The 26,935-nt window shown below is 44.1% G+C and overlaps 2 protein-coding genes across 3 annotated transcripts; both read left to right on the top strand.

Moving 5' to 3' along the window:
- The first annotated feature begins 166 nt into the window (after positions 1 to 166).
- On the top strand, positions 167 to 16,299 carry LOC140502734 (uncharacterized). Its single transcript, XM_072606680.1, is given in 6 exon segments — positions 167 to 513; positions 718 to 775; positions 2,310 to 2,436; positions 7,683 to 7,778; positions 12,043 to 13,964; positions 13,966 to 16,299. Coding segments are annotated over 5 exon segments (2,253 nt in total). The 5' UTR covers positions 167 to 513; positions 718 to 739; the 3' UTR covers positions 14,038 to 16,299.
- LOC140502749 (uncharacterized) lies at positions 10,072 to 24,201 on the top strand. Of its 2 annotated transcripts, none has more exons than XM_072606722.1 (2): positions 10,072 to 10,152; positions 22,329 to 24,201. In XM_072606722.1, exon 2 carries the CDS (start codon positions 22,370 to 22,372, stop codon positions 23,762 to 23,764), a length of 1,395 nt encoding a protein of 464 aa, XP_072462823.1. In that variant the 5' UTR covers positions 10,072 to 10,152; positions 22,329 to 22,369; the 3' UTR covers positions 23,765 to 24,201. The 2 variants fall into 2 exon arrangements, with proteins under 2 accessions (XP_072462823.1, XP_072462822.1); XM_072606721.1 differs by lacking the exon at positions 10,072 to 10,152 and adding an exon at positions 14,052 to 14,533.
- The last annotated feature ends 2,734 nt before the right edge of the window (positions 24,202 to 26,935 follow it).

Genomic DNA, 26,935 nt, shown 5'->3' on the forward strand with positions numbered 1-26,935 from the left:
GGACGACTTCTGGGGAACGCTCTAGGGGACTGGCTGAGGCGGTAGGCTCACGCCGCGCCGAGGACTACATTTCCCAGAAGGCCTTGGGTATCCCGAGGGGAAATGGCGTCCCTTCCTGGTTGGTTGTCGGGGCAACGGCGGAGCGGAGGCAGGGGCGAGCCCACGTGACTTCCGCTTCCTGCTCTTCCGCTCACTGGGCCATCCTCGGAGCCCTGTGCCCGCCCTGTGCCCACCCTGCTACCCTGCGGGGTTGGAGGCGTGGTGATCGGTGCCCGCGGGGGGGGTCGCCGCCCCCTGCCCTCCTCCTGCCCCGCGGGCCCCTCCCCCTTCTGTGCCCCTCCCCCCTCCTCGCCTCCGCCCCTTTCTCCCCTCCCCCATCTCAGGGGGGCTCCCGACACGCTCTGGGCGGGGCCCCTCGGGGGTGTAGGCCTGACTCCGCGCCCCCGCTCCTCCGCCGGCCCGGGGCCTACAGTCGGATCCGTCTCCCTTGGGCCTCGGCCCCCGCCGCGCGAGGTAGGTGCCGTTGGTCCTCACCTAGAGAACGCTGAGGCTCCGGGGCAGCCTCGGGGGGGGGGGGGGGGGGGGGGGGGGAGGTGCCATGGGGGCGGGGCCGGGGCGGCCCCAGGGGAGGGGCAATGGGGCAACGGGGCGGGGCCAGGGAGGGGGTGGGGCGAGATTCTGGCCCGGCCACTCTCACTGTCTATTTCCCGCCCCCAGCTCCGCCCCAGCCCGGACTAGAATGGCGCCCCCACCCCCGCCGGCCTGGGCTCTCCAGGTGAGTGACCTCCGGCCCCTGCTCCCCACCCGGGGTTCCTCCCCCCTCCTCCCCTCTCTCCCCTCCCCCTTCCGCCACCTCTTCCTTTCTCTCCCCCTCCCCCTCCCCCTCCCCCTCCCCTGTCCCCCCTCCTGTCCCACTTGCTTTCTCTATCTGTTACAGTGTATCTTTTATGTTACCGAGCTTTCTTCCAGTGCCCCGCTCCAGAGCGCTGGTCCTTACAAGTGATTGGCACTGGGACCAAACCCCAACGTGCTTTTCCTGCAGACCTTCCTCTGGAGTTTAGCGCTGGGGGGAGGGATGGTGCATGTGGTTTGTCCCAGGATGCCCCATCTCCATCACGGGCGTCATTTGTCTGGGCACCACCGTGTGCGGAGCCATTCCACACTGAGGGGCATCTCTTGTTTCCCGTTCTTGGCTACATGTGTTATTGGCTTCCAGACTTGGAGTCTGTGCTTCAAAGGGTGTGGACGTTGTCATAATTTGCCTTGCATAATTCCAAATGGTTTCCCCAAATGGTGGCACCATTTTGCAGCTCTGCCAACGGTATATTGATGCACCTATACTTCCACTGCCCTCCAGTTGGAATTTTTATCATCCCTGCCAGTCTGCATGTTCTGGTTTGCTCCTCTTATTATTGGCGGTTTGGAGCAGACGATCCTGTGAAGTCTTTGCAGCTGTTGTTTTGAGAACTGTTTGTTTCTGTCTTTTGACCACTTACTGGCTGTTAGTTTTATGAATACTTGTTAATTGTTATACCAAACCCTCATCTGGGAAATTAGATACAGAGGTTCTTTTTCCTATTCAACCTTTGCCTTCATGTCTTGGATGCATTAATATTGTCTGTGTACAATCTCTTCAGGGTCAAGTAGCATGAGTTGTGACTGACCTTTATTATAAACGCCTTCATCGCTTGTTTGCTTAAGAGCGCAGGTCCTTCTCGTAGCTGTGACAGGGACAGAACCTGAGTCCATATCCAGCCTCAGACACTAGCCAAGTGCCTCTGGGCAAGTCCCTTTCATCCCTGCCTGCCTTGGTTTCCTTAGCAGTAATGCTGGGATCGTAACAGCACTTTCCTCCTACTAGTTTAATTGTAAAGCATTATAGATAACCTAGTTCTCCTGATTGTCAGTAAGGATTGGCAGAAGAGAAGGGGTGGGGGTGGGGCTGGTGGGATCCAGGATTGGGGAGGGAGACATGAGTTTACAGGCAGCAGGGTTAGGACAGGTTGAGGGGTGTGGGGGCAGTTTGCTGGAGGAGATGGGCTCCTGGAAGCTGCTTCCCCCCACATCTCTGCCTCTCTTTGCATCCCCTGTATTTAGCCATTCATAATGGGCACCTGATAAATGCTCACTGACTGACTGTTGGCACCTGGGTACAGAAAGTCTTTGATGTTGATTTATCTTCACCCGTGGTAAAGCCAGACCCCTGAGAACAAGCCCCTGCATATTCTCTGGCCCCTTGCCCTGGACCCCTGGGGTCATCAGAGGCCCAGACCCCAGACAAACACAAATAAAGCCCTTTGATGTTTCAGGAGCCAGTAACCTTCCAGGATGTGGCAGTGGTCTTCACACAGGAACAGTGGTGGTACCTGGACCCTTCTCAGAAGGAGCTGTACCGGGATGTGATGCTGGAGAACTACAGGAACCTGGTCTGCCTGGGTGAGGACGGTTTCTCCCTGCGACTCAGGCTCTGTCTTCTCTCCCCTCCTCAGCCCCAGAAGGGTCTTTGTCTCTTTTGGTAAAAGTCCTTTGGCCTCTGAGGGTGCACAGGTGACTATGGGGCATGCTTTGGGCCCAGAAAGTCTCTCCCTCAGTCTTGGACAATATGACAGACACTGTGCTAGGTATGGGGTGAGGGGGGAGAGAGAGGTGGGTAAAGGGAGGGTGGGATATTGACCTCTGCTAAATCAATGCTGATCATTTCTGGGTTGGGGCTGGGAGGAGGTACCAGCACCTTGGGGGGAATCAGTGGGGGTGGTGCTGTGCTGAGCCTTAAAGGGGTCTCCAGGATCCTGCCAAGTGTAGAGGGGAGAGAGGTGTGGAGCCTGGGGATGGAGGGTCCCCTGTGGTTGGAGGCCAGTGGAGCCTCAGCCTGGGAGAGGTCAGCAGGGTTTGCCTTTCATCCTAGAAGAGCATCTTAAGCAGGGGAGCATCATGATCTAATTGTACCTTATGAGTGCTGTTTTGGATTAGGGGAGGGGAGCAGTATCAGGAGGGCCCAGTCACAGTGCCAGTGGCTGCCATGGGTTTAGGTGGATGAGGTGTGATCATAGACCATCCAGTTTACCCAGAGAGACCTCTGGGGATATGGGAGAGAGCACTGTAAAGTGGATGATGGATATGGGGTGGTCACTTGAGGTGACAACAGCAGGGCTAAGGGAATGTTCCTACAGACAGAATGGAACCTGGAGCCTTTTCCTCCTGGATATAGGATGACATCAGCATGAAGCTTTCAGAGCTGCCCTGCTTGTCCCAGTTCTTGTTCTTGCCTTTAAAAAAACACAGCATTCTGTCCATCACCCAGCCCTCTGTCAGGAAGTAGGTAGCCTTCTCCTCGGTTCTGACAGGAATGATTATTAATAACCAGTGATTTGGGGAGATTCAGAGTTTCCCCTGATTTTAAAAAGTTCAGTCTCTTGAAGGACATTGCTGAGAATAAGATTGGACGAATTTTCTTGTTCAGACTCCTCCCACGTAGAGAAGCCCTTGGATTCTGCTCAGGCTGGGGCAGTGCATGAATTCTTTGAATGGGTTACCCAAGGCTGGGGGGAACTTAGAGGTGGATGACATAATTGAAGTTCAGGGCCTGCCCCTTACTGTAGTATTTATTCTCATTAATTTTGGACACTGCTCTTCCAAAAGGCCTTTGAACTGTGAGCCCACTGCCATGATTGTCTTTGGTTTAAGAGGACAGCCAAATGACCATCCTTTTACTAATAAATGTGCTGACCTTACTAATAAAATGACTAAATTACCCAGAAACTGCCTCTTGAACCTTGTAATTGCCACAGCCCCTGACAATATGGTCAGTCATTGCCACAACTACAGTTCTTGGAGCTTCCAGGGTGGTTCTCCTGTTCCCTTGACTTCCATTCTTGCCAACAGCTCAGTAGCATTCCATCCCACTCATGCACCACTCCCCTCATTTCCAGGACTTGGTCACCACACAGTGAGCTGCTGTCAGTCTTTTCCTCATTATGGGCCTTCTTTCTTTTTCTTGGATTTCTTGGGGCTCTATGGCTAATAGCAGAATTGCTTGTCCATAGTTTAATGGACATTTGGGACATGATTCCAAATGCCTTTTCAGAATGACTCCACCAAGAGCATATCAATGGGCCAGTTTTCCTCCGGCCCTTCCAGCAATTGTCATTTCATTTAAGATGCCTTTCTCTTAATTACGAGTAAGCTGGAGCGCCTTTTAATGTCTTTGTTGATAGCTCGGATTTCTTCCTGGGAAAACTACCTTTGACTATTTGTCTGTTGGGGAATGGCTCTTGTACTTATTCACTCATAGGAGTTTTCATAGGAGTTTCCGATACAGCTTGGTTGTCAGACCTTTAGCAGAGAAATTGGCCACAATGAATTTCTCCTAGGTAATCATTTCCTGTCTTGCAGCTTTGGCTTTGCTTGGGCAAAAGCTTTTTAATTTGATGTAATCAAATTTGTCCAGTTTCATTTTATCTCCTCTGGTCATCTCTCAACTTTACTGAGTCAGGAATTCTTCCCCAAAGGTCCTTTTCTTTCTTCTTTGCCTTCTTTGGAGCAGATGCCTGATGATATAGCTTGTGCTGGGATCTTGACAGCTTCATGATGCTAGGACCAGGGCCTGGGCTGCAGATCCAGCTCCAGGTGTGCCCTGACACGCCCATCTTCCCATAGCACCTCCAAGAGTTGCCATTTTTCTCTTGCATTGGTTTTGCCAGGCAGCTGAGTGGGAAATAGAACCTCAGAGTTGTTTTGGTAGGCATTTCTGTTATTATTACTGATTTAGAGCACATTCCAAAGCTACACCAATGTTGCTATACCCCCACCCCTTGCACCAAAAGTCCTTCTCTCTTAGGTATGTTGAGATAAATGTTTTGTTGGTGCTTTTTCTCTTATGTTTTTAAAAGGCTGTCTCCTCCTCCTGTCCCTCTCCTTTCCAAAAGCTCTGATTTATAGTGAACAAGCGTAGTCGAATGCAGTCACACTGTCTGCAGCTCTCGTCTCCTCCATCCCCTGGGGCCCAGAGGAGTTCTTTAGAGTTCTGTTCCCTGGGCTCCATTTCCACTTGAACCCTTTCTTCTCATCCCCAGAATCGATCCTGGTTCTTATTGTGTTGTGATCAGAAAAGAGCCTGTTTGGCATTTTTGTTTTTCTTCATATGCTCAGTTTTTGTAATTCACCCACAGCTGAGAAATGTGTGGACTCCTGTTGGCTAGAGGTCCATCGAATCAGGATAATCATAATAGTGTGCATTTTTCTATAGCACAGATTTTCTGGATATGTATGACACATATATATGACACATATGTATCACAGCAACCCTGGGAAGTGGAGGATAGATGTCTTTTCTGTTCCCTTTTTACAGATGAGAAAACTGAGGCATAGCGGGGGGTTAGATGACTCCCCCAGGGTCATACAGCTAGTAAGTGTCTGGCACAGAATTTGAACTCCTCCTTCACTACGGGCTTAGTGCCACCTGTTGCCCTTATGTCTAACTTCTTCCTTACTTATCTTTTTGGTGGATTTGTCTGAAACTCAAGGGAATGCGTTAAAGTCCCCAGAAATTTTTGTTTTGCTGTCTGCTCCCTGTAGTTTGATTAGCTTTCCCATTAAGTATATTTGGACATCACAAATTAGTGATAATGGACTGGCCTTAGAGCTGGGAAGACCTGGTACAGATTCTGCCTCTGCTGCCTTTGAGTTCTGTGACCCCTGAATTCTGTTTGCTGAGGCAACTCAGAGACTAGAAGTTGCAGAAGTGTAGCATAGGCCTGGTCTATTGTGACCTCTGTGGTTGTTCCAGTCAGTCACATGAGGCTTGATAAGCTCTGCTCTTAATCCCCCCCTTCCCACCCCCCATTAATTTGGGGTGATTTCTTTTTGTTTTTGGCATGGTTTTGTCTTCCTCCATTTTCTGGGTGAGTACATTCCCTTCACACTCATGTTTATGAATAGGAATTATGTTTTTTCTCACATCATCTTCCACTGTATGCTCCCTGCCCTTCTCTTTATGAAGGAAAACTAAATGGGGAAGGAGAAGGCACGGAACTCTTTCCTCTCCCTCCCCCCTCCCCTCCAGTGGGGTCTGAGGGCATTGGCCTCTAACTCTTGAGTGTAGGTCTCCCTCCCCGCCCCGAGCCTGCTTGCTCTTTTCATCTGTTTCTGCATCAGACTCTGTGCTCCTGGGTGCTTAGCCTTCTTGTGGCTCATTGAGAGGAGGATGATTGATGTTCATGGCAAACCTCTCCTTTTGGCACATCCTAATTATGGGAGGAATGCTGAGACCCTTCCTTTTTTTCTTATTGATAAACTAGGGTTTTCCTCTTCCCAGATTTAAGACAAATAAAGAGCCTGAAACTAGGCAGAGGCACCATGTTCCTCTTTGTTTACTGCCTCGGTGACCCCTGAGCTTGCTCCATCTAGCCCTCTTCTGGTCCATTCTCCCCTGGGAACTCTCGTCCTGTGTCTCCCCAGCTTGTAAAACTCCTGGAGGAGGCTGTCTGCATCCCCTTCCTCTCCCCTCGCTCACTGCAGTCCCAACCTCATCTTACCCTCTCAAAGTCCCCAGTGACCTCTAAGAGGCCTCTTCTTACTCTTCATGCTACTTGATCTCTGTGCTGCTTTTATCCCTGTCCATTCCCTTCTCCGTTAACCCTATAACTATGATTGTTCTCCAAAGACTGTGTCTCAGGCCTCTTCTCTGTGTTCCCTTCCTTCTCCCTGGGTTTCAGATATAGATCAGGAGCCTCAGCAGCTCCCTGGTGGACGTCTTGAATTGGATAGTTTATAGACAGCTCAGGTCTCATTGTCTTTCCTCCACAACCTTCCATTCCCTACTCTGAGTTTGTCTGTTCCTGTCAAGGGCATCAGAATCTCCCTGGCTTCTCCTCCCTCCCCTCTCCTCCCTTTCTCCTTCCTTCCTCTCCCTCTTATTTGTCCTCCTCCCTCTTTTCCTCCTCCCCTTCTGTTCACAGAATGTTCTTGCTGCAGTTCAGCAGTTCAATGTCCTCCCTTCCACCCTCAGATCCTGCCTTCTGCAGGATGCCTTTCCTAGCCTCCACACTGCTAGTTCCTTCCCTCTGGCATCACCTTCCATGAACCTGGCTACATCTTGCATGTCTCTCCCATTAGAGTGTGAGCTCCTTGAAGACAGGGGCTGTGACTCGTGTTCTTTGTCTTGTGCTCAGGCCAGTGACTGACTGCTTCTGGGTTTCTATTCCTAGGCCCAGGGCCTGTTCCCTGCTGCAACACTGCAGATTGGGTTCATGGGGGTCTGCCTTAATCCCTGGCTTGGCCTCTTTCTCCTGGTGTCCCACCATGGACACTGGCTTGGGACCCAGAGGGCACCCTCCTGGAAGTGCTTCTGCTTGGATCCCTGCTGCAGGCCAGAGAGGCCAGAGGGCAGGGATGATGCTGGCTTGGGACTTCTTGGGGTGCCATATGGCATTGGCAGGCCTCGATGGGCCCAAGGTCTCACCGACTTCCAGCTCTGGACTCCTCCCACAAGCTTCATTCTCTTCAGGAGCTCTGGGCTGGGCAGGGGAGCTCCTTTGGCTTTCTTTTTTGTTCTTTGGACCTTTTTCTTCTTTGCTGGGGAGTGTTTTTTGTGTATGTGTGTGAGAGGTGGGGGTGGGGCTGGGGCTGGTTGGGACCTTTCATGCCTCTATCTTTACTCCAAGACTCCCCTTTCTTTTCACCAGGACTGGCTGTGTCCAAGCCCGAGATGATCCACCAGCTGGAGCGAGGGGAGGCTCCTTGGAGGCCAGAGGAGAAAACGCCATGGAGAAGCCGTCCAGGTGAGTGAATGACTGAGCATCAGGCAGGTGAGTCCTTGGAGAAGAGCCCAGGCTGTCTGTCTGCCAGGAAGTCCCTTCACTATCACCTCAAGAAGTCCAGCTTCCCGATATGTCTAGGAATGACTTACAACCTCCAGTGGGGGATGGCTCATGGGAGCCTAGAGGTGGCATTGGACCATCCAGCCCTACCTTGTCATTTTAGAGGCCCAGCCAGGGGTAGCGACTTGTCCAGGTTCCAACAGGATTCAAAGCCAGCCCTCCTTTTTCAGAGCCCTGGGGCATTATACCTTCCTGTTGTCAGATTAGCTAAGATGATAATTGGTGGCTCTGCTCACTATTGGAGGAACTGTGAGATAGTCCAACCATTTTGGAAAATCCTCTGAAATTATGGAAGGAATCTCTCTCCCTTAGGGTCATACATTCCCTTTGATACCATGATCTAATTTTTGCCAAGAGTGTATTTGACAAAAATATGAGGACTTTAGTTGTACGGACTAAGACACAATCAAGAGAGATACTGAGAAAACCTACGCCCCAACTAACAGTGTAAATGAAAGCTATTCCCAAATTGAGTTCTGAGGAGTTCTGACAACTTAAAGGGGCCAGTCGTGCCCAGAGGAAAGAGGAGGGTGACGCTGGCTACTGCCCACAAGGGTCACCTGGTGCACACACTTTCTGAAGTGGTTGTGCTTGATCGGTTGATGAGAGGGTTTGTTGTGTGTGGGTATATGTGGAAATGATTTTGATGGTCATCAGAAGTCCATAAATACTTTAATGAATGGGACAGACTGGGCATACTCCCCTCAACAGCATGATTAACACACCCAGACCCATGTAAGAATGAGACAGATGGTTTTGGCAGAATTAGAATAGAATCCAGATGAAAATGTTTAAGGAAAATGAGTAGACATCTAGATTTTGTTATTGATAAGGTGTTTAACATGGTCAAAGAAGCACCAACATTTCACTTACCAGTTTTAACAGTTGAAATAGAATTAGAAAAGGGCCTTCCTCTGGAAGACGCTGAGAACGGCAACTGGAAAATAAAACGTCAGTTGACAAATCCCATTTAAGTCTTAAAACAGGAAATGTGAATGATCTGAATTCTCCCGTTAAGAGAACAAGTTATAGACAGCCAAGAAACAAAGCCCATTTATCATGCTACCTACTGGAGGAATCATCTGCTATCAAAGGGTATGCAAATATGTATAAGTACACACACATATATGTGTATATATTGTTAAATTAAGATTAAATTACATATTTTTAAATTAAAATTAAATTAAATTATTTCAAACACGTGGCCTGTGAATCCCATGTCACCCATAACATTGCTGAGTGCAGCCTGAACTTGTTTAAAATGTAATTAGGAAATATTTAACCAAATAAAAATACAGTAAAACATAAGCAATATTACATTTACAAACTAAGCCAATGAGCAGCCTGCAAGGTTTAGTGACTCCCAAATCTACTTGAATTTGTTACCACTACTCAGTGGCCCCCATTTCTACTTGAGTTTGATCTGAAATATGTCACCGCTGTGAGCTGTGATATTGTGGGAGTGGGAGTACTGATATTTAAATGTGCAATTCACACTAGAAAATGCTGACTAAGACTATTATAAACTAGTCAGAGGGAAATGAATAGCAAATAATTAATCGTTCTCAACTTATATGTATTCAAAAATTTAACCGATAAATTCGAAGAAACATCACTGATACACACATATATACGTATATGCATGCACACACACATATATATATATATGCATACACATACACACACATTTGGACTTTTGCATTCTGCTGTCAGTTTATGACAACCACATTGTAACACGAACTCCCACATCTGAATGGACTGTTTGATTGGAATTCATTTGTGTATGGAAAAAGCATGGCAGATAATGCATAGTGTGGAACGCCTCTAAGAACCAAACACTATTTCAAAGAGAGGTCCTTTAACAAAATTCAGTAAGGGAGAAATGAGACAAACTGTTTTCAGACTATAATGAAATGGAATCAGCATGAAATGATGTGAATAAAAGTTACAAAACTAAATAGGAACTGAAAATGATTATTAAATGTTTAACATTAAATAATTGAAAACAGCAGAATATTTAAAAGAGAATAATAATAACAATACATGTAGAAGTTTGTGTGTGTAGCTGAAACAAGTTTTTGCTGATCATTTTTGTTGTTACATCACCTAGGTTTCCCCTTCATCCCTTTCTTTTCCCCTGCCTCCACTCAGACAGCTATCCCATATAACAAAAAAATATATTTTTTTAACAGAAAAAAAGATGAGTGCCAATTTAAAAGAGAAAGACCCGTTAGCTTGCTTAACATTGGAAGTGAAGAGGCCAGGATACTTGAAGGTAAAATTTTCATAGGTAAAATATTTTGGTAAAAAATATCTAAAAAATGTCCTGATCTCATCGAAAACATTCAACGGAGACAACTTAGGTGATCGATGTTGCAGCGAACATGCAAAATTAACTTTCCCAAATCACCTGTTTGCATTGTGCAGAAATAATCAGGGAAATACCATGTGCAAGTAGATACATGACCAAGATATAAAAACTGTCATCATAAATCAAGTAGAAGATTCAGGGAGGAGGAACCTCTCAGATCTACGGAGAGGGAAAGAGTTAGTTCATGGCCTAACAAGTGATAAGGGGGGAGGTAAGAGAAGATAACATGGACAATTTGGGTTATATAAAATGTAAAAATTTTCATACAAACAAATCTAATGTAATTAAAATTAGAAGGGAACAGAAAAAAAATCATTGCAAGACACATATTTCAGTGATATCAAACATATGTAAAGATTTCATTGGAACTTACAAAACAAAGAGCCATTTTCTAATTGATAAATCGTCAAAGGCCATGAACAGGTATGTTCTAATTCACTAATAATCAGAAAAATGGAAATTTAAGCAACCTTACAAAAGAGTAAAATGGTGACCATTGGAGGAACTGTGGGGACACATGCACCGTGGCACTGTTGGCAGAATTGTGAATTGGTCTAACCATTCTGGAAAGTTGTTTGGAATGATGCCCTTAAAATGACTAAACTCTGAACCAGGAATTCTAAGGTTAGATTGTGAGCTCCTTGAGGGCAGGGACTATCTTTTCCCTCTTTTTTTTATCCCCAGTGCATAGCAGAGTGTCCAGCATGCAGTAAGTGTTTAATAAATGCTTATTTGACTGACTTGGCTGCTAGACGTATACTAAAAGAGTTCAGAGAAAGAGGAAAAGGACCCAGGTGTCTGAACATATTTGGAGCAGCTCTTTAGTCGTAGCAGAAAATGGGAAGCTCAGGGGGTAACCACCTGTTGGGAAAAGGCCAAGTGTTGTGTAAGTGGAGTGAAGTAGTATAAGGAATGACAGAATGGACAGTTTTAGGAGAAGTAGATTTCCCTGTCTGATCAATTGCAGAGGGAAGTTAGGAGAACAATTGAGAAAGACACCTTTGGAAAGGCTTGGAACTTGGAGCAGTGCAGTTCATAAGCCATGAGTCTTGGGGACTGAAGACACACTGGCCTTTCCTTGTTGCATTCAGATGTTAGCTCATGCCACTAGCTTTCTCTGACGCCCTAGTCTTCCTTCTTGCTTTATATCCATCACTCAATTAGGCTCTCATCTGGTCTCTTAAAACAGACTGACAGCCTGGGGTGCCTGAGGCCCCATACACTGGGGGACAGAGACAGGCTGCATCTGCCATTCATTCCTCTCATCTTCGTATCATCGTTCTAAGCAGGAAGAAGACTTAGAGTATGAGCTTTGCCAGGACGCTGAGGGGCAGGCCAGTGAGCCCCTCCCCCTTGATGCAGGCATGCTTTCCCTGTTCTCCACCAGTGATGGTCATCCAGCCTTTGCTTGCATATTTCCAGATCCTGGGAGCTGACTCCATGGTAGGGGTGTGGCAAGAAGACCAGGAGGATGGAGGTTAGGAGACTCCCCAGGATTTTGCTGTGCCTCTGCTACTTAGTTGTGTGACCTTGAGCAAATCACTGACTTGTTCTGAGCCTCAGGTTTCTCATTTAATGTACTAGCTGTCTTCTGTTCCTCCAAAGTTGTGGTGTGGACCAGTGGGAAAGTTTTTCCCAAACTCTGCATAAGCTGACAAACAAGAGGAAGACCCCATTTTTCCCCTACCCTTTAAAGTGTTTTGATAATTATTTCAGGAAGAGACCCAAAAGAGGAGTGTTAAGTGTACAGCAGGTGGGTACAGGTGATGTTTCCATTTTCTTTATTTCTTTCAGATGGGGAGGTGAGGCCTGAAACCAAGGAGTCCCCCCCAGAGCTGGGCATTTCTGTGGAGCAGTTGTCGGGCCAGGACAGACTCAGGAGGCATGGTCTCTGTGTCTCCAACTGGAAAGAAGCCTGGGCATGTGGTACCAGATTAGGGAGACAGCAGAGCATTGAGGAGAGACATCCTCAGCAAGTAGTGAGGGGCCATGAATGTCATGATTATGGCCAAAGCACCAGGCCAGAGCCAAAGCTGTTCTCACAGCATTCACTCCATAGATGGGATACAGAATGTAATAGAATCTCCTCAAAGGAAATATTTTCTAAGTATGATGAATGTGGGGATTCCTTCAATTCTAAATCAGATTTTATTGATTACCATAGACAGCAACCTTATGAGCATAATGAATATGGGAAAGTCATGAAACCAAAGCCATCCATTAGTTTAAGTCATACCAATGACATTGAAGAGAAAACCTCTAAATATGATGCATTTGGGAAGACTTTTCCCTTGAATATACAGTTGATTGGACACCAGAGAGATCATACTGGAGAGAAACTTCCTGAACATAATGAATGTGGGAAGCCTTTAGCCCATAGCTCATCTCTAACTGTCTATCAGAAAATTAGTACTGAAGAGAAACCTCATGAATGTAAAGACTGTGGGAAGGCTTTTGGTCATAGGACACAGCTTACCATACATCAGAGAGTTCATACTGGAGAGAAACCTTATGAATGTAATGAATGTGGGAAGACTTTTGGCTACAAAACTAAGCTTACATTACATCAGAGAATTCATACTGGAGAGAAACCTTATGAATGTAATGAGTGTGGGAAGGCTTTTTGTGTGAGAACAGATCTTACTCAGCATCAGAGAATTCACACGGGTGAGAAGCCTTATAAATGTAATCAGTGTGGAAAGGCCTTCCGCATGAGTAAAGAGCGTACACGACACCAAAGAATTCATACTGGAGAGAAACCATATGAATGTAATGAATGTGGGAAGGCCTTCAGTGGGAGAGGACAACTTACTCGCCATCAGACAATTCATACTGGAGAAAAACCTTATGAATGTCATGAATGTGGGAAGGCCTTTGGTGGGAGAGGACATCTTATTCAACACTACGCAATTCATACTGGAGAGAAACCTTATGAGTGCAATGAATGTGGAAAGGCTTTCAGCCGGAGAGGACATCTTACTCGACATCAAAGGATTCATACTGGAGAGAAACCTTATGAATGTTCTGAATGTGGGAGGGCTTTTAGTCGTAAAGGACATCTTATTGGACATCATAGAATTCATACTGGAGAGAAACCTTATGAATGTAATGATTGTGGGAAGGCTTTTCGCCTGAAAGATCACCTTATTCAGCATCAGAGAAGTCATACTGGAGAGGAGCCTTATGAATGTAAAGAATGTGGGAAGACTTTCTCTATGAGTACAGATCTCATCCGTCATCAGAGAATTCATACAGGAGAGAAACCTTATGAATGCAAAGAATGTGGGAAGACCTTTTATATGAACAGAGATCTTAATAGACATCAGAGAATTCACATTGGAGGGAAACCTTATGAATGTAAAGACTGTGGGAAGGCCTTCCGCCTGAGACATCACCTCATTCAACATCAGAGAATTCATACTGGAGAGAAACCTTATAAATGTAATGAATGTGGGAAGGCCTTTGGCCATAGTACTCATCTTACTATGCATCAGAGAGTTCATACTGGAGAGAAACCTTATGTATGTATTCAGTGTGGAAAGGCCTTTGGCCATAGGCCACAGCTTACTGTACATCAGCGAATTCATACTGGAGAGAAACCTTATGAATGTAAGGAATGTGGAAAGGCCTTCCACCTCAGCAAAGAGTATACAAGACACCAGAGAATTCATATTGAAGAGAAAACTTATGAATGTAACCAATATGAGAAGGTCTTTAGCTGAAGAGGACAATATGAATGAGAAAATTCATACTGGAGAGAAATCTTATGAATGTGGGGGGCTTTCATAAAAAAATTCAAAGGGTAGAGACATGATGACCAGAGACTGTGGGAAAGTCTTCTATGTGAAGATAAATCTTATCAGACATCAGAAACTTCATGAATGAATGTGGGAAGAAAAAATTCATACTAGAATGAAGCTTCATTAATCTACTGAACTGGCAAAGTCTTTGGCTTCAGAAGACTGGTTACTGAACATTAGAGAATTTACGATGCAGAGAAACCATCTGAGCACAGAATTTATTCCACATCAGAGAATTCTTATTAGAAAGGAATCATATAAAGGTGATTACTTTAGAAAGACTTTCCATCTCCAAGATAACCTTATTCAGCATCAGAGAAGTCCTTCTGGAGAGGAACCTTATAAAAAAATCTATGTAGAAAGGCTTCTGAGCACAGAATTTACTTGACATCATGGAATTCATGCTAGAAGAAACCTTATGAATGTGATGGCTGTGAGAAGACCTATGTGGAGACTGCTCAGCCTATACTTGAGAATTCATATTGGTGAGAAAACTTATGAAAGTAATGTAGTGAGACCCAACATCAGGAAAAGAATCACTACTAGTCTATTTATAGGTGAGAGAAGGCCTCCTGCCTGACTGGGCAGCTTACGCACTTAACCCAAATGCTATAGTGGACAAAGACCTCAACAGGGATGTCAGAAGACAGAGCCTTCTTGGCCTCACAGTGTTAATTGTAATGACTTTGAGAAGAGTTTCTGTTTGAGTAGTTCACATCCCACATGAGGGAATTCTTGATAGAAATTTGATGAATGTTAAATGTTCTGGAGATGTTCCTTTATTTAGCTCAGGAATTCTTCACCTTGTGCCATGGGTCTCTTGGGCTGACATGGGTACCTGTTGATTTAAGGGCTTAAAAGGGTTAGGAAAGCTTAAGGACTCCTCAGAATAATGTTGCGAATGAATAACAAAATCCATAGGGTTACAAGGGAAACCAATTATATTGAAATATGAAAAAAAGATTTTTTGAAGTTCTCTGGCCCCAGGTTAAGAACTCCTACTCTAGAAGGCAGGACTGGACTGAGAAGAATATTGTGACCATTTCAATGATTCCATTTTTTATTTTTCTGCAGTAACCTACAAGTCTTTAGAATTCCTCACATTCACAATTTCTCATGCCATGGAGTAATATTCCATTACATTTAATGCCACCGTTTGGCCATTCCTTCAATCAATTTACATTGACACGGTTTCCACTATTTTACCACTACAAAAGATCAGTTAACATTTTTATGGATTTGATTAGGAAGAGGTGGTACCCTGTGTGCTAGATCGTTTAATTTTGGGCTCAGTTCATTCATTTGCCTACTTGCAGTGTTTCTAAAGTGTGTATGTCTGCATGTCTGTATGTAACCATACATGTATAAATGCACACATGTGTACGTACACTGATGGTCAAGCTCTATAGACCATCTACTTAACTTACCATCTAGACAAAAGGTATTCTCTATTCATGTGGTTTTCCCTATGCATGATTAGATCACACTTTTGAGTGATTACAGATCTTATCTAAGTGACTCTACAGGATTGAGTGGCTAGATACAGCTAGTATAGTGCCTCCATGTACAGGAATTCTTGGAGGGCCTCACCGTCCTCTCTAGGAAATCTTTTCACCTTGAACTTAGTGTTGGATCACCTTTGTGACAGTAATAAAGATCAGTGCCTTGTGGGAGGATTTGTCTCCCTTTTTCTTGTCTCACCTGATAGCAGCTTTAGAGGGTCATCAAATATTATTTCGTGGCATTTTTCACAATTTTGATGTGATAATGGGATACGTGGTTGGAAGAGAATCATTAAGCATTTTGCTTAGAGGCAGAGCTTCTGAGGATTGGGAGGAGGCATCAGACCTCATCTTACATATCATGAGAGGAAAACGGTATGGGAAAGAGCTTTGAAAGACCTGATGAGACTAATCAATGAAGTAACGAGTCGATTTCAGAAGACTAATGATAAAGCATTCCTCCTTCCTTTTGCCAGAGAACAGATGTGCAGGATGAGATGTATGATGTCAGGCAGGGCCAACATGTCAACCTGTTTTGCTCTAATTATGTTTTGTAAGGGAGGACTCTTATTCTTTGTGAGGTGTGACCTTGTATGTTTCAATGAACACACTTCAAAAACAAGCTATTCACATTAGAGATTTACAGTTTCACATGAAATATGTTCTTCATATATTGTAATATTCATGTGTGTTGATGTTAAAGTCACAATAAAATAGAAAGGAGAGAATGATACATATTTACAAAAATATGTATATATGTATACATGTGTATATACATATATACTGGTGTATATATATGTGTGTGTGTGTGTATATATATTTATATATGTATATGTATGAGGAGTCAACCTGTGGATTTAGTAACCTTGATTTATAGATAAGTCATTTAAGAGAGAAGTTCCTGGTGAGGAAACGATTTATCCCAATAAGGGTCTAGAAATGGCCTTGAGCAAGGATTTGAAGCTAGATTCTTAGCCATGTGCTAGTAGATCGCTACACTCATGTCACAAGCTGATTGTAGCTCCAAGTAAGTGTGGCTCATATATATATGTATATGTATGCACATATATGTATGTGTGTGTATATCTATATGTATGTATGTATGTATGTATATTTTTTTACCCTTGGGGAGGAGGGACATTGAAGGTGGTGTTTAAGGAGCCAGGCAGGAAGAGGCCTAATGTCTGTCTTTCCTCCATAGCTATAGGTTTAAGGTTATGGAGGTATGAGTTTGGCTGATTCCTGTCGGGAATATCAGGCACTCCAGATATTGGCTTGATTTTATCAGTGACTTTGATGTTCTTGGCTGATTCTGAATAGCTCTGTACTGAGAAGCCTTTTTTCTGGATGTTTCATGATTGTGGAGGGCTGAGGAAAATCTTAAGAATCATGATGTTTGCAGAAGAGCTTATTGTTCAGTCATTTCCAATTGTGTCTGACTCTTCCCGGTCCCATTTGGGGTTTTCTTGGCAAAGATACTGGATATGTTTGCCATTTCCTTCTGCTCATTTGCCAGATGCAGAAACTGAGGCCAACAGGGTGAAGTTAATTGCCCAGGGTCACACAGCTAGCAATGTCTGAGGCCAGGAAGATGATTCTTCCTGATTCCAGGCCCAGCTATCCACTATACCATTTAGCTGAACAGAGGAGCATTATGAAAAACAACCACAGCCACCTGAATACCACATTTCAGGAAGTCATAAGAGAATATTCAATAGAATCATTATATCCACAGAGAGAAAATGTCCAGGTGGTTAACAGAGGGCAAACCCAGCTTTGGACCTGGCTTCTGATTGGCGAGCCTTTCCCTTATTTGGCCAGGCCCTTAGCCCGTTGTGGTACTAGATGTTTCATGTTTGTTCATCCTCAACTATCTTGTCATCTGCTTCCTGCCAATGACCCAACCACACATCAAGTCTCTGCACCTTTGAGTGCTGGAATATCCCCAGTTGCCATTCTCCTTCCTTTTTATGTCTCTCCCCTCCCTCCTCCCCCTGCCCCCAACCTCCTCCTATCTCTGCTTATCTATCAGTTCGTATGGGAACTTTGGCAGAGAATAACTGCCTCTATATGATGACCTCTATATTCCCCAGCTCCTCTTGGAATACTCCCTTTTCTGCGTAGTTTACTAAGATTATGTTGCTAGGTATCTTTGCTATACATTGTCTCCCTCCTCCCCTTCCCAACTACTGTCTCGCTTAGAGCCTCTTCTTTCTCCCTCTGACTCCACAGCAGGCTCCTGACTTTTTTTTTGGCCTGAATCTGATCTCTCCAAAGTTGCTGATGGCCTTTTCTTAAACTTCACCCTTGACTTTGCAGCCTTTGACATTGTCATTGTCTCCCTTCTCACTTGGTTTTTGTTTTCTCCTGGTTCTCTTACCTCTCTGACCATTCCTTCTCAGTGACCTTTGTTGATTTTTTTTTGTCATACCCACAGGTGGAAGTCAGTAAACATTTATTAAGTACCTACTATGTTCCAGGCACTGCATTAGCTGCTGGATCTACAAAAAAAAAAAAAAAAAAAAAAAAAAAGCCAAAGATTCAAGGAGCTCCCAGTCTGATGGAGAGAACATGTGGATAAATAAGCTATAGAAAAGACAAGCTGGAGATAATCTGAGAGAAGGTGCCAGAATGGGTGGGTGGGGGGTGAGTTAGCTGGGCTTCAGAAGAAACCAAGAGAGAATTAGTGAAAATGCCCAGTCAGGAGATGATAGTTTCTTGTTAAAGGAGATGGAGGCAGAGAGACCCACCTGACAGCTATTACCATAGTCCAGGCAAGAGGTCATGTGGTTCTTCACCAAAGAGGAGACGGGGGTATATTGGAGAGATTGGCAGGACTTGGCAACAGAATGGCTGTGGGGGTGAGAATGAGGAGATTAAGATGATGTCTAGGATGTGAGCTTGGGGATTGGGAAGATAGGGGTGACTTTGACAGTAATAAGGAAATTAGGTATTTGTGAGGGGAGGGTTTAGAGTGAAAGATGTTGAGTTTAGTTTGGGACATCCTGAGTTTGAAGGAACTATGGAGCATCTAGCAGAAGAAGTCCACAAGGTGTTTGGAGATGAGAGGTTGGGGGTGGATGAGTAGATATGAAAATCATCAGCATAGAAATGCTGATCACACAGAATAGTACAGAGGGAGAAGATATCCCAGGACAAAGACCTAGGGACCGCTCATGACTAACAGGCATGGCTTAGATGAAGGTCCAGTAAAGAAGACTGAGAAGGAGCTGTCCAGGAGGAGATGCAGGAAAGAACCCAGAGAGGAGAGGGACAGTGTCAAAGGCTGCTAAAAGGTCAAGAAGTATGAGGACTAAGGAAAGGACATTACATTTAGGAATAAGGACATTGTTAGTCACTTTGGAGATAGCAGGTTTGATTGAATGATGAGATTGGAAGCTAAACTATAGAGAATTGAGAAGAGAGTGAGGAGAAGGGAAGTAGAAGCATGTATTGCAGCCAACACCCCCAAATTCAGCCACGAAAGGGAGGAGAGATATATGGGATGATAGTGGGGATAGATCATGTGAGGGGTGGGTCTGTTTGTAGGTGGTAGGGAAGGAGCCAGTAGGTGGAAGAGATTGAAAATAAGAGAGAGGGGGTGATAGAGAAGGCAGTGTGCTGAGGGAGATGGGGTAAAATGGGAACAATTGTGTATGTAGAGGGGTTTGTCTGAACAAGGAGGATTGCCTCTGAGTGAGAAGGGTTGAAGAGAGTTCTATGATTTTCTCAAGGTTCTGTCCTGGTCCATCTTCTGTGTTCTTTCTGTACTCTCATTTGGGAGAATTTCATTGGTTGTTGTGGTGTACACCGTCATCGTCATCATCATTTCTTCAAATGACTCAAGTTTAAGTGTTTATCCCTGGTATTTCTTCTGACCTCCAGGCCTACATCTCAGCCTCCCTGATGCAGAGCTAGAGCTTTAAATGCTCACTGATGGATAACTTGGGATGTGGGAATGCTCGGGGTCCCTTCATCCCAGGGCCTTCTGTTATTTTCCTTTAATTCCTTCTCTGGCTATTCCTTTGACTTGTATTGATCGTTTCTCTGGTTCTGGCAGACATCCTCATATTGATTTGATTGGTTTGTGACACACATTCTTTAGATCTTCTCAGGTCATTCATTTTTTCAAGGGGATGGATGAACCACATGCCCACAGTCCTCTCCAATTATTTTGATCTTCCTTTATTTCTCTAAGTCCTGTTTGATAATTGAAGTTCTCCCAGTCTCCAATAGGAGAAATGAGGAAACACGGTGAATTTGGGAGACTCTGTCTCACCCTGTCTGTGTGATCTTTACAAGCTGGTTTTCTGTCTGAGTCCTTGATGTTCCTTTGAGAATGTATGTTGAACTTTTGCCAGAAATTGGATTCAAGTTCTTTGACCTGGAACTTTCAGATTGCCTTCTGTTCTATTTCTTGAAAATCCCCTTCACTATTGTACCATCTCTGTAATATCTTGGACATCTCTGGCAGTGACTCAGCATTCCCAGTTGCCAGATCTCTCAAGTTTCATAGTTGTACTTCATTTGGGCCTAGAGATGTAAATTCAGAAATGACAGCCAGGTGCTCTCTCTTACCATCTCACTCACTTCAGCTATTGCCTTCTTCCATTGAAGTATTTTCCTTCCTCCTGCACAAACAATATGACTCCAGGAACACAAACAATTGGAGAAACTCTCTCTTATTTGACAAGAACCCTGGAGAAAATGGCCAGGATCATGACTGAGAAGAGACAGACTGGCATCTCACTGTAGTAAATGTCAGATAAATATTAGCTGAGTAGTATTTTCAGGGAAAAAAGAATTGTCATTGGACTGAATGCTGCCCCTTTCACATCTATGCTTAGGGAAGGCATTCACAGCCAAATGAAGGAAAAAGTACATTTAATCCCATAAAATTTAGAAACTTTTAAGCCAAGCAAAACCAATTTAAAAAGAGTAAGAAAAGCAGCTGGCAGGGAAAACATCTTCCGTTGTATTTGTTAGCAGTCCGATGGCTCAGCTGCTTCTGTGGTCATGTGGGGTCTCTCAGTTCTGCTATAACTCAGCATCCATGTTCCTAAAAGTCACTGTGCTCTGCAAATCACATAGGAAAAAAGGGAGTGAGGGGGTGACATTCCAAACTTTGTCACTGACAAAAAATAGGAGCAATAATAATGGTAGCATCGCTTTATGCAAATTAACTGGTTAAAATGCAGAAATATTATCATAAGTACTGCTAGCACATGAGATTCCAGGCTGCTGCCCAGCCTGCACCCTGAGACCCACAGGACCATGCTAACAAAGTCAATTGCTACTGAGAGGATGGCCTCGGGACTGCAACATCAGAGTGAGAGGGATGGGCCTTGGCCATGGCAGCCTGTGGGAGCAGGTGGGATTTGTGGGTACAGACAGAAGATTCAATGACTATGGCACTTTATCTGGAAAAGGACCTGAAGTTTGCATGTGGAAGTGGGCATCACAAGTTTGCAACTTCTAAGCTGCTCTAAAGTGGTGCTATTTTCTGCATTCTCTCTGTATCTTGTGGACAAAAATCTTGCATAAGTAAATGTGAAATTTGAGTAAAATTCAGATTGTTCACTAATATGTTAACTGTGTTGGAACAAATTTGAACTCTCCCAACCAATGTTATAGCAGAATTGACTATACTCATCCATTTCTGAACCTTTTAATTAAGCACCTACTATGGGCCTGGTGAAATTCTGGGTGCTGGGTGCTGGAAGACTGATAGTACAGCAATTCCTGTTCTCAAGGAACTTCTGTACTCATGGAGGAAATATGCACAGTAACTAGATCTAGGATACATACAAAATACATATAAGATCATTAAATACAAGACTGACAATGGAAGACATGAGTAGAAACCCTAGTCACACTACAGTAAGGCTTGATTTGGTCATCATCCCAGTCTCTATCCTTGTTCTATATCAGATCTCAATTAGGTTTTAATCTTATCTCTTAAAATTAACTGACAGACAGTCTGTGTTGCCTTTAAATATCATATCCTGAGTCCCCATCCACATGGGAAAGAAACAGGTAGAATCAGCCATTGATTCCTATCATTGTTCTAAGCAAAAAGAAGACTTAGAATCTGACCTTTGTAAGGATGCTGAGGGCAGGCCAATGAATCCCCCCCCCTCAGTGCAGGCAGCCTTTCCAGGTTCTCCCTAAGCGATGGTCACCCAGCTTTTGTTTGCAGAATTCCAGATCCTGGGAGCTGACTCCATGGTAGGGTAGCAGTGAGGTGTGGCAAGAAGACCAGGAAGATGGAGGTTAGGAGACTCCCCAGGATTTCATTCTGCCTCTGCTACTAATTAGTTGTGTGACCTTGAGTAAATCATTGTTCTGAGCCAGAGGACAGGGTTAGACATGTTAGTAACTGTCTTCTTTACATCCCAAAACAAATGTGAGGATCAATGTGGAAGCGTTTAAAATCTATGAGTGATGATACCAGCCAAGTATTCTGAATTCTGCCCTTTACATTGTGACAATCAATAATTGATGTTTGGAATGGAATAAGCATCTATTGAATGCCTACTGTTTGCCAAGCACTATGTTAAATGCTTTCCAAATATTTCATTTGATTCTCACAACGATCTTGTTATGTATGAGGAAACTGAGGAAGGCAGCAGTTAAATGACTTGCCCAGGGCCATCCAACTAGTAAGTATCGGGTTGGATTTGAGCTCAGGTCTTTCTGATTGCAAGTCTGGTGTTGAACAGAGACACAAAATAGGATTCAGTGTTCAGCTGATATTTCCCTTTTCTTTATCTTTCAGGTGGGGAATCTAGGCCTGAAACCAAAGACTTCCCTCCAGAGATGGTTATTTTTATGGAGCCTTCGTCCCAGCATAGACTCCAGCAGAGCAGTGAAGAGAGGAATTCTCAGGAAGTAAAATGGACCCAGAGGAGAACGCCCCCTAACGTGAGCGGCTGTGGCCCAAACGTCAGGCTGCAACTGCTGCTTTTCTCAAAACAGAGAATCTCTGCAGCAGAGCAACTTTATGAGTGTGATGCACATGGAAAGAACTTCATTGTGTCTTCAGACTCAAGGAAATGTCAGAGAATATCTTCAGAGGAGATAGTTTCCAATTATAATGAATGTGGGGAATCCTTCATTTCTAAACCAGATTTTATTGAATATCATAGACTATATGTTGGCAAGCAGCTTAATGATTATAATGACTGTGAGAGAGCTGTCAACCTCAGCCAATTCATTCACTCCTTTGAGACAAATGGTATTGAAGAGAAAACCATTAACTGGAAAGAACTGGGAGACATTCCTACCCAGAATATTCAGTTTATGGAACATCAGAGAACTCACACCGAACTTCAACCTTATGAATATAGTGAATGTGTGTTGCCTCTCAATCACAGCTTTTCTGTTACTTCCCATCAGAGGAGTTATACTGATAAGAAACCTTTAGTATGCAATGCATGTGAGAATGTCTTCCTCTGGAATGCCCAGTTTCCTCAGCATCAGAGAATTCATGCTAGAGAGAAACCTTATGAATGCCATGAATGTGAGAAGGCCTTCTGCCTGAGAGAATCACTTACAAGACATCAGAGGATTCATACTGGAGAGAAACCCTATGGATGTAATGAATGTGGGAAGGCCTTTCGCCGTAGAGGACAGCTTACTAGACATCAGAGAATTCACACTGGAGAGAAACCTCATGAATGTAACGAGTGTGGGAAGGCCTTCTACCAGAAAGACCAATTTACTCAACATCAGAGAATTCATACTGGAGAGAAACCTTATGGATGCAAAGAATGTGGGAAGGTCTTCCGAGTGAGAACACAGCTTACTCAACATCTGCGTATTCATACTGGAGAAAAGCCTCACAAATGTAATGAATGTGGGAAGGCCTTCAGGCAGAGGGGCCATCTTACTGTACATCACAGGATTCACACTGGAGAGAAACCTTATGATTGTAACGAATGTGGGAAGTCCTTCCGATTGAGTACAGAGCTTACTCGACACCAGAGAATTCATACAGGAGAGAAACCTTACATTTGTAATGAGTGTGGGAAGGCCTTCCGCCTGAGCACAGAGCTTACTCGACATCAGAGGGTTCATACTGGAGAGAAGCCTTATGGATGTAATCGATGTGGGAAGGTGTTCCGTCAGAGCACACACCTTACGCAACATCAGCGTATTCATACTGGAGTGAAGTCTCATAATGTAATTTATGCAGGAAAACCCATTTTCTGAGCACATCTTACTAAACACTGGAGAATTCTGTAGAGAAACCTTTGGAGTGTGATGTGGAAAGACGGATGGTGGTGGGAGCACTATACTATACCTCTCCTCCCACCCCTGTGCAGGATAGGCTGTTTCCCCCTTAAAAATGGACATTTCTTACGTCTGGATTGGTTCAGGACATTAAGGACTTCGACTACTAATGTCACTTCCTCAGCCTCTGAGTACAAAGCAGCCATGAAAATCTAGAAGAGAGGAGCGTGTCTTTTAAAAAATGTTTTTTTAACATTTATTTAAAAAGTTTTGAGTTCCAAATTCTCTTCCTCTAGTCCCTTCTCCAACCATTGAGAAGGCAAGCAATATGGTACCCATTATACATGTGAAATCACACAAAATATTTCCATATTAGGCATGTTGCAAAAAAAATAAAGGGTAAAAGTATCTGTTTCCATCTGCACTCAGTTTCTCTGGTTTTCAGAGGTGGGTAGCATTTTTCTTCGTGAGTCCTTTGGAATCGTTGTGGATAATTGTTTTGATTAGAGTAGCTGTCTTTTACGGTTGATCAGTGTTACAATGTGTTTTCCTGATTCTGCTCATTTCACTTTGTTGTATCAGTTTATAGAAGTCCTAGGTTTTTCTGAAACCATCTTCATTTCTTACAGCACAACAGTATTCCATCACTATTGTGACATTTAAAATGTACTAGGGACATAGTTTCTGGGTAATTAATCATTTTATTAATAGTGCTAGCATACTGTTAATATAAGGGATGGTCATTTGGCCATCTCTCTTAATCCAAAGATGACTCATGACAGTGGGCTCACAGTTTATTTGCTCTTATAAGAGTGGATGTTCCTGAGGGTGGTAATCAACTCTTAACTGGTTAACAGTGAGAGAGAGAATGAATATAACAACGAGAGGTGGACCTGTTCTAATGAGCGAGTAGGGGATATGAGTTTGATCACATCATTTCCTTCCAAATCACCCTCAGTCTCAGAGAAATCTGGACAAATGATCTATATCCCCCCCCAAACCCCCATGTCTGAGTAGAACACAGTGGGCTGCAACTTCACCTTGTAAGGTTGGGTGAGGTAGCAATACCTAGATTGAGGAGAATGTTAATCCTATCTAATATCAGTCAGTTCTGTCTTTCAGAGGCTGAGCCATGAAATGGGAACTTTAGAAGAAGGGGGGGAAACTGGATTTCCCCAAATAATTGGTTACTATTAATAATTTTTCCCATCATATACCACACCTTGTTCAACAAGGCCCCAGTTGCTGGGAATCCCCTCAACTTCCAATCCTTTGGCATCACAAATTGATGTTACAAATATTTTTGTACATGTGAGTGCCTTTCCTTTGGTGTCTTTGGGATATAGATCTAGTAATGGTTAGTTGGTGGTCCTTTGTTCTAGAAGAGCACCAAATGACACCACTATGTTAGAGTCGGGTTACAGTGCATCTGACTGTGGCTGATCAGACTAATGCGAGCTCAGAATGCTCTACCACAAGCAGGCACAAATAGCCCCTGTGAACATTTGGGGTAGATTCTCTAAATTTTTCCATCTTGCATTTCTTTTGAGCTACTTCAATTCTGCTTTGCATACAGAGCACAGCACTTGCTCTGATGTTTGCTGAGCAGTCCTGTGCCAGTGTTTCCCATGTCACACAACTGATTCCAAAGTTCTTCAGAGAGACTTTGAGAGTGTCCTTGTATCGCTTCTTCTGACCACCATTTGAGAGCTTTCCTTGTGTGAGTTCTCCAGAAAATAGTCATTTTGGCAAGTGTATGTTTGGCATTTGAACGATGTCACCAGCTCATTGTGTGGCGCTCTCTGCAGGAGAGTTTGAAAGCTTGGCAATTTAGTTCAGGTAAGAACCTCAGTGTCTACTACCTTATCCTGTCAGGTGATCCTCAGAATCTTCCTAGGACAATTCAAATGGAAGTGATTCAGTTTCCTGGCATGGAGCTGGTAGACTGTCCATGTTTCACAAGCATACAACAATGAGGTTAGTCCAAGAGCTCTGTAGACCTTCAGGTTGGTAGTCAGTCTAATACCTCTTCTCTCCCAAACTTTCCCTTGGAGCCTCCCAAACACTGAGCCAGCTCTGGCAATGTGTGTGTCAATGTGTACATCCCTAGAAAGCATACTGCCAAGGTAAGTGAACTTATCCACAGCATTCAGAACTTCTCTATTTGCTATAATCAATGGTTCCATGTAGAGCCGGTGTGGTGGTGGCTGATGGAGCACTTGTGTGTTCCTGCTCGTTAGCCTGATGTTTTCAGTCATTGTCAAACACCTTCAATGAGAACGAACACAGCATCAAGGTCAGCTACCACACTGATGGTAAATTCTTCATCTTAAAAAGGCTACAAGCCAAGACCAAAGTGGAGGGAGGGTTGGTGCATGATTTTCTGCTTGCACTCAATGCAGCCTCTGAAGCTGAGATGAAACAAAGATGATCAATTCTCTGCTGCCTGTGCTCATTTTTGCCTAGTGATGGTATTGCGGGGTCAAAGGGTTTGATAGCCCTTAGTGCACAGTTCCAAATTGTCCTCCAGAATTAGTTCACAACTCTATCAACAATGCACTAGTGTCCCAATTTTCCCACAGCCCCTCCAGCATTTATCATTTTCCTTTTCTGTCATGTTAGTCAGCCTGACAGATATGTGATGGTATCTAAGAATTGTTCTAACAGGGATTTATCTGATTATTAGTGATTGGAGGGGATGTTTTTTGAGGGCTTAGTTGGTGGACCATGATGGGCGAAGGAGCTTCACTCCATTGAATCAACTTCAGATCTCTGCCATGTTGATCCTTGTTGAATATCCTTCTTTCACCATGGCTAAGGAAATTTTTTTGTTAACTGTTGAAAGAACTACGTTTGAGTGACTTATTTTGTTTCATTATCAAACCTAAACCAGTTGGGGGTTGCTGTCATTCAGGCCCATACCAACACGTGAAAAGCCAATGTACCTGACGCTGTATTCACGTCTGAGAAAACCTTTGTAGACTTAGACTGGGGTTCTGGATTTTTTTATGTCACAGACCCTTTTGGCCCTCTTGTGAAGACTATGGTCTGCTTCTCAAAATAATGTTTTTAATTGAATAAAACACATAGGATCACAAAGAAAAAAATGTTCTAAAATAGAGTTATCAGAATTTTTTTTTAAAAGTTCTC

This window comes from Notamacropus eugenii, chromosome 4 (genome assembly GCF_028372415.1).
Source record: "Notamacropus eugenii isolate mMacEug1 chromosome 4, mMacEug1.pri_v2, whole genome shotgun sequence".
Classification (NCBI taxonomy): domain Eukaryota; kingdom Metazoa; phylum Chordata; class Mammalia; order Diprotodontia; family Macropodidae; genus Notamacropus; species Notamacropus eugenii.

Bases quoted from the DNA above. Each gene is read 5' to 3' on its own strand.
- LOC140502749 (XM_072606721.1), top strand. From the start codon at position 14,467: ATGAATGTGATGGCTGTGAGAAGACCTATGTGGAGACTGCTCAGCCTA. The intron at 14,534-22,328 runs GTGAGAAAACTT...TTTATCTTTCAG, and splicing joins ATACTTGAGAATTCATATTG to GTGGGGAATCTAGGCCTGAA.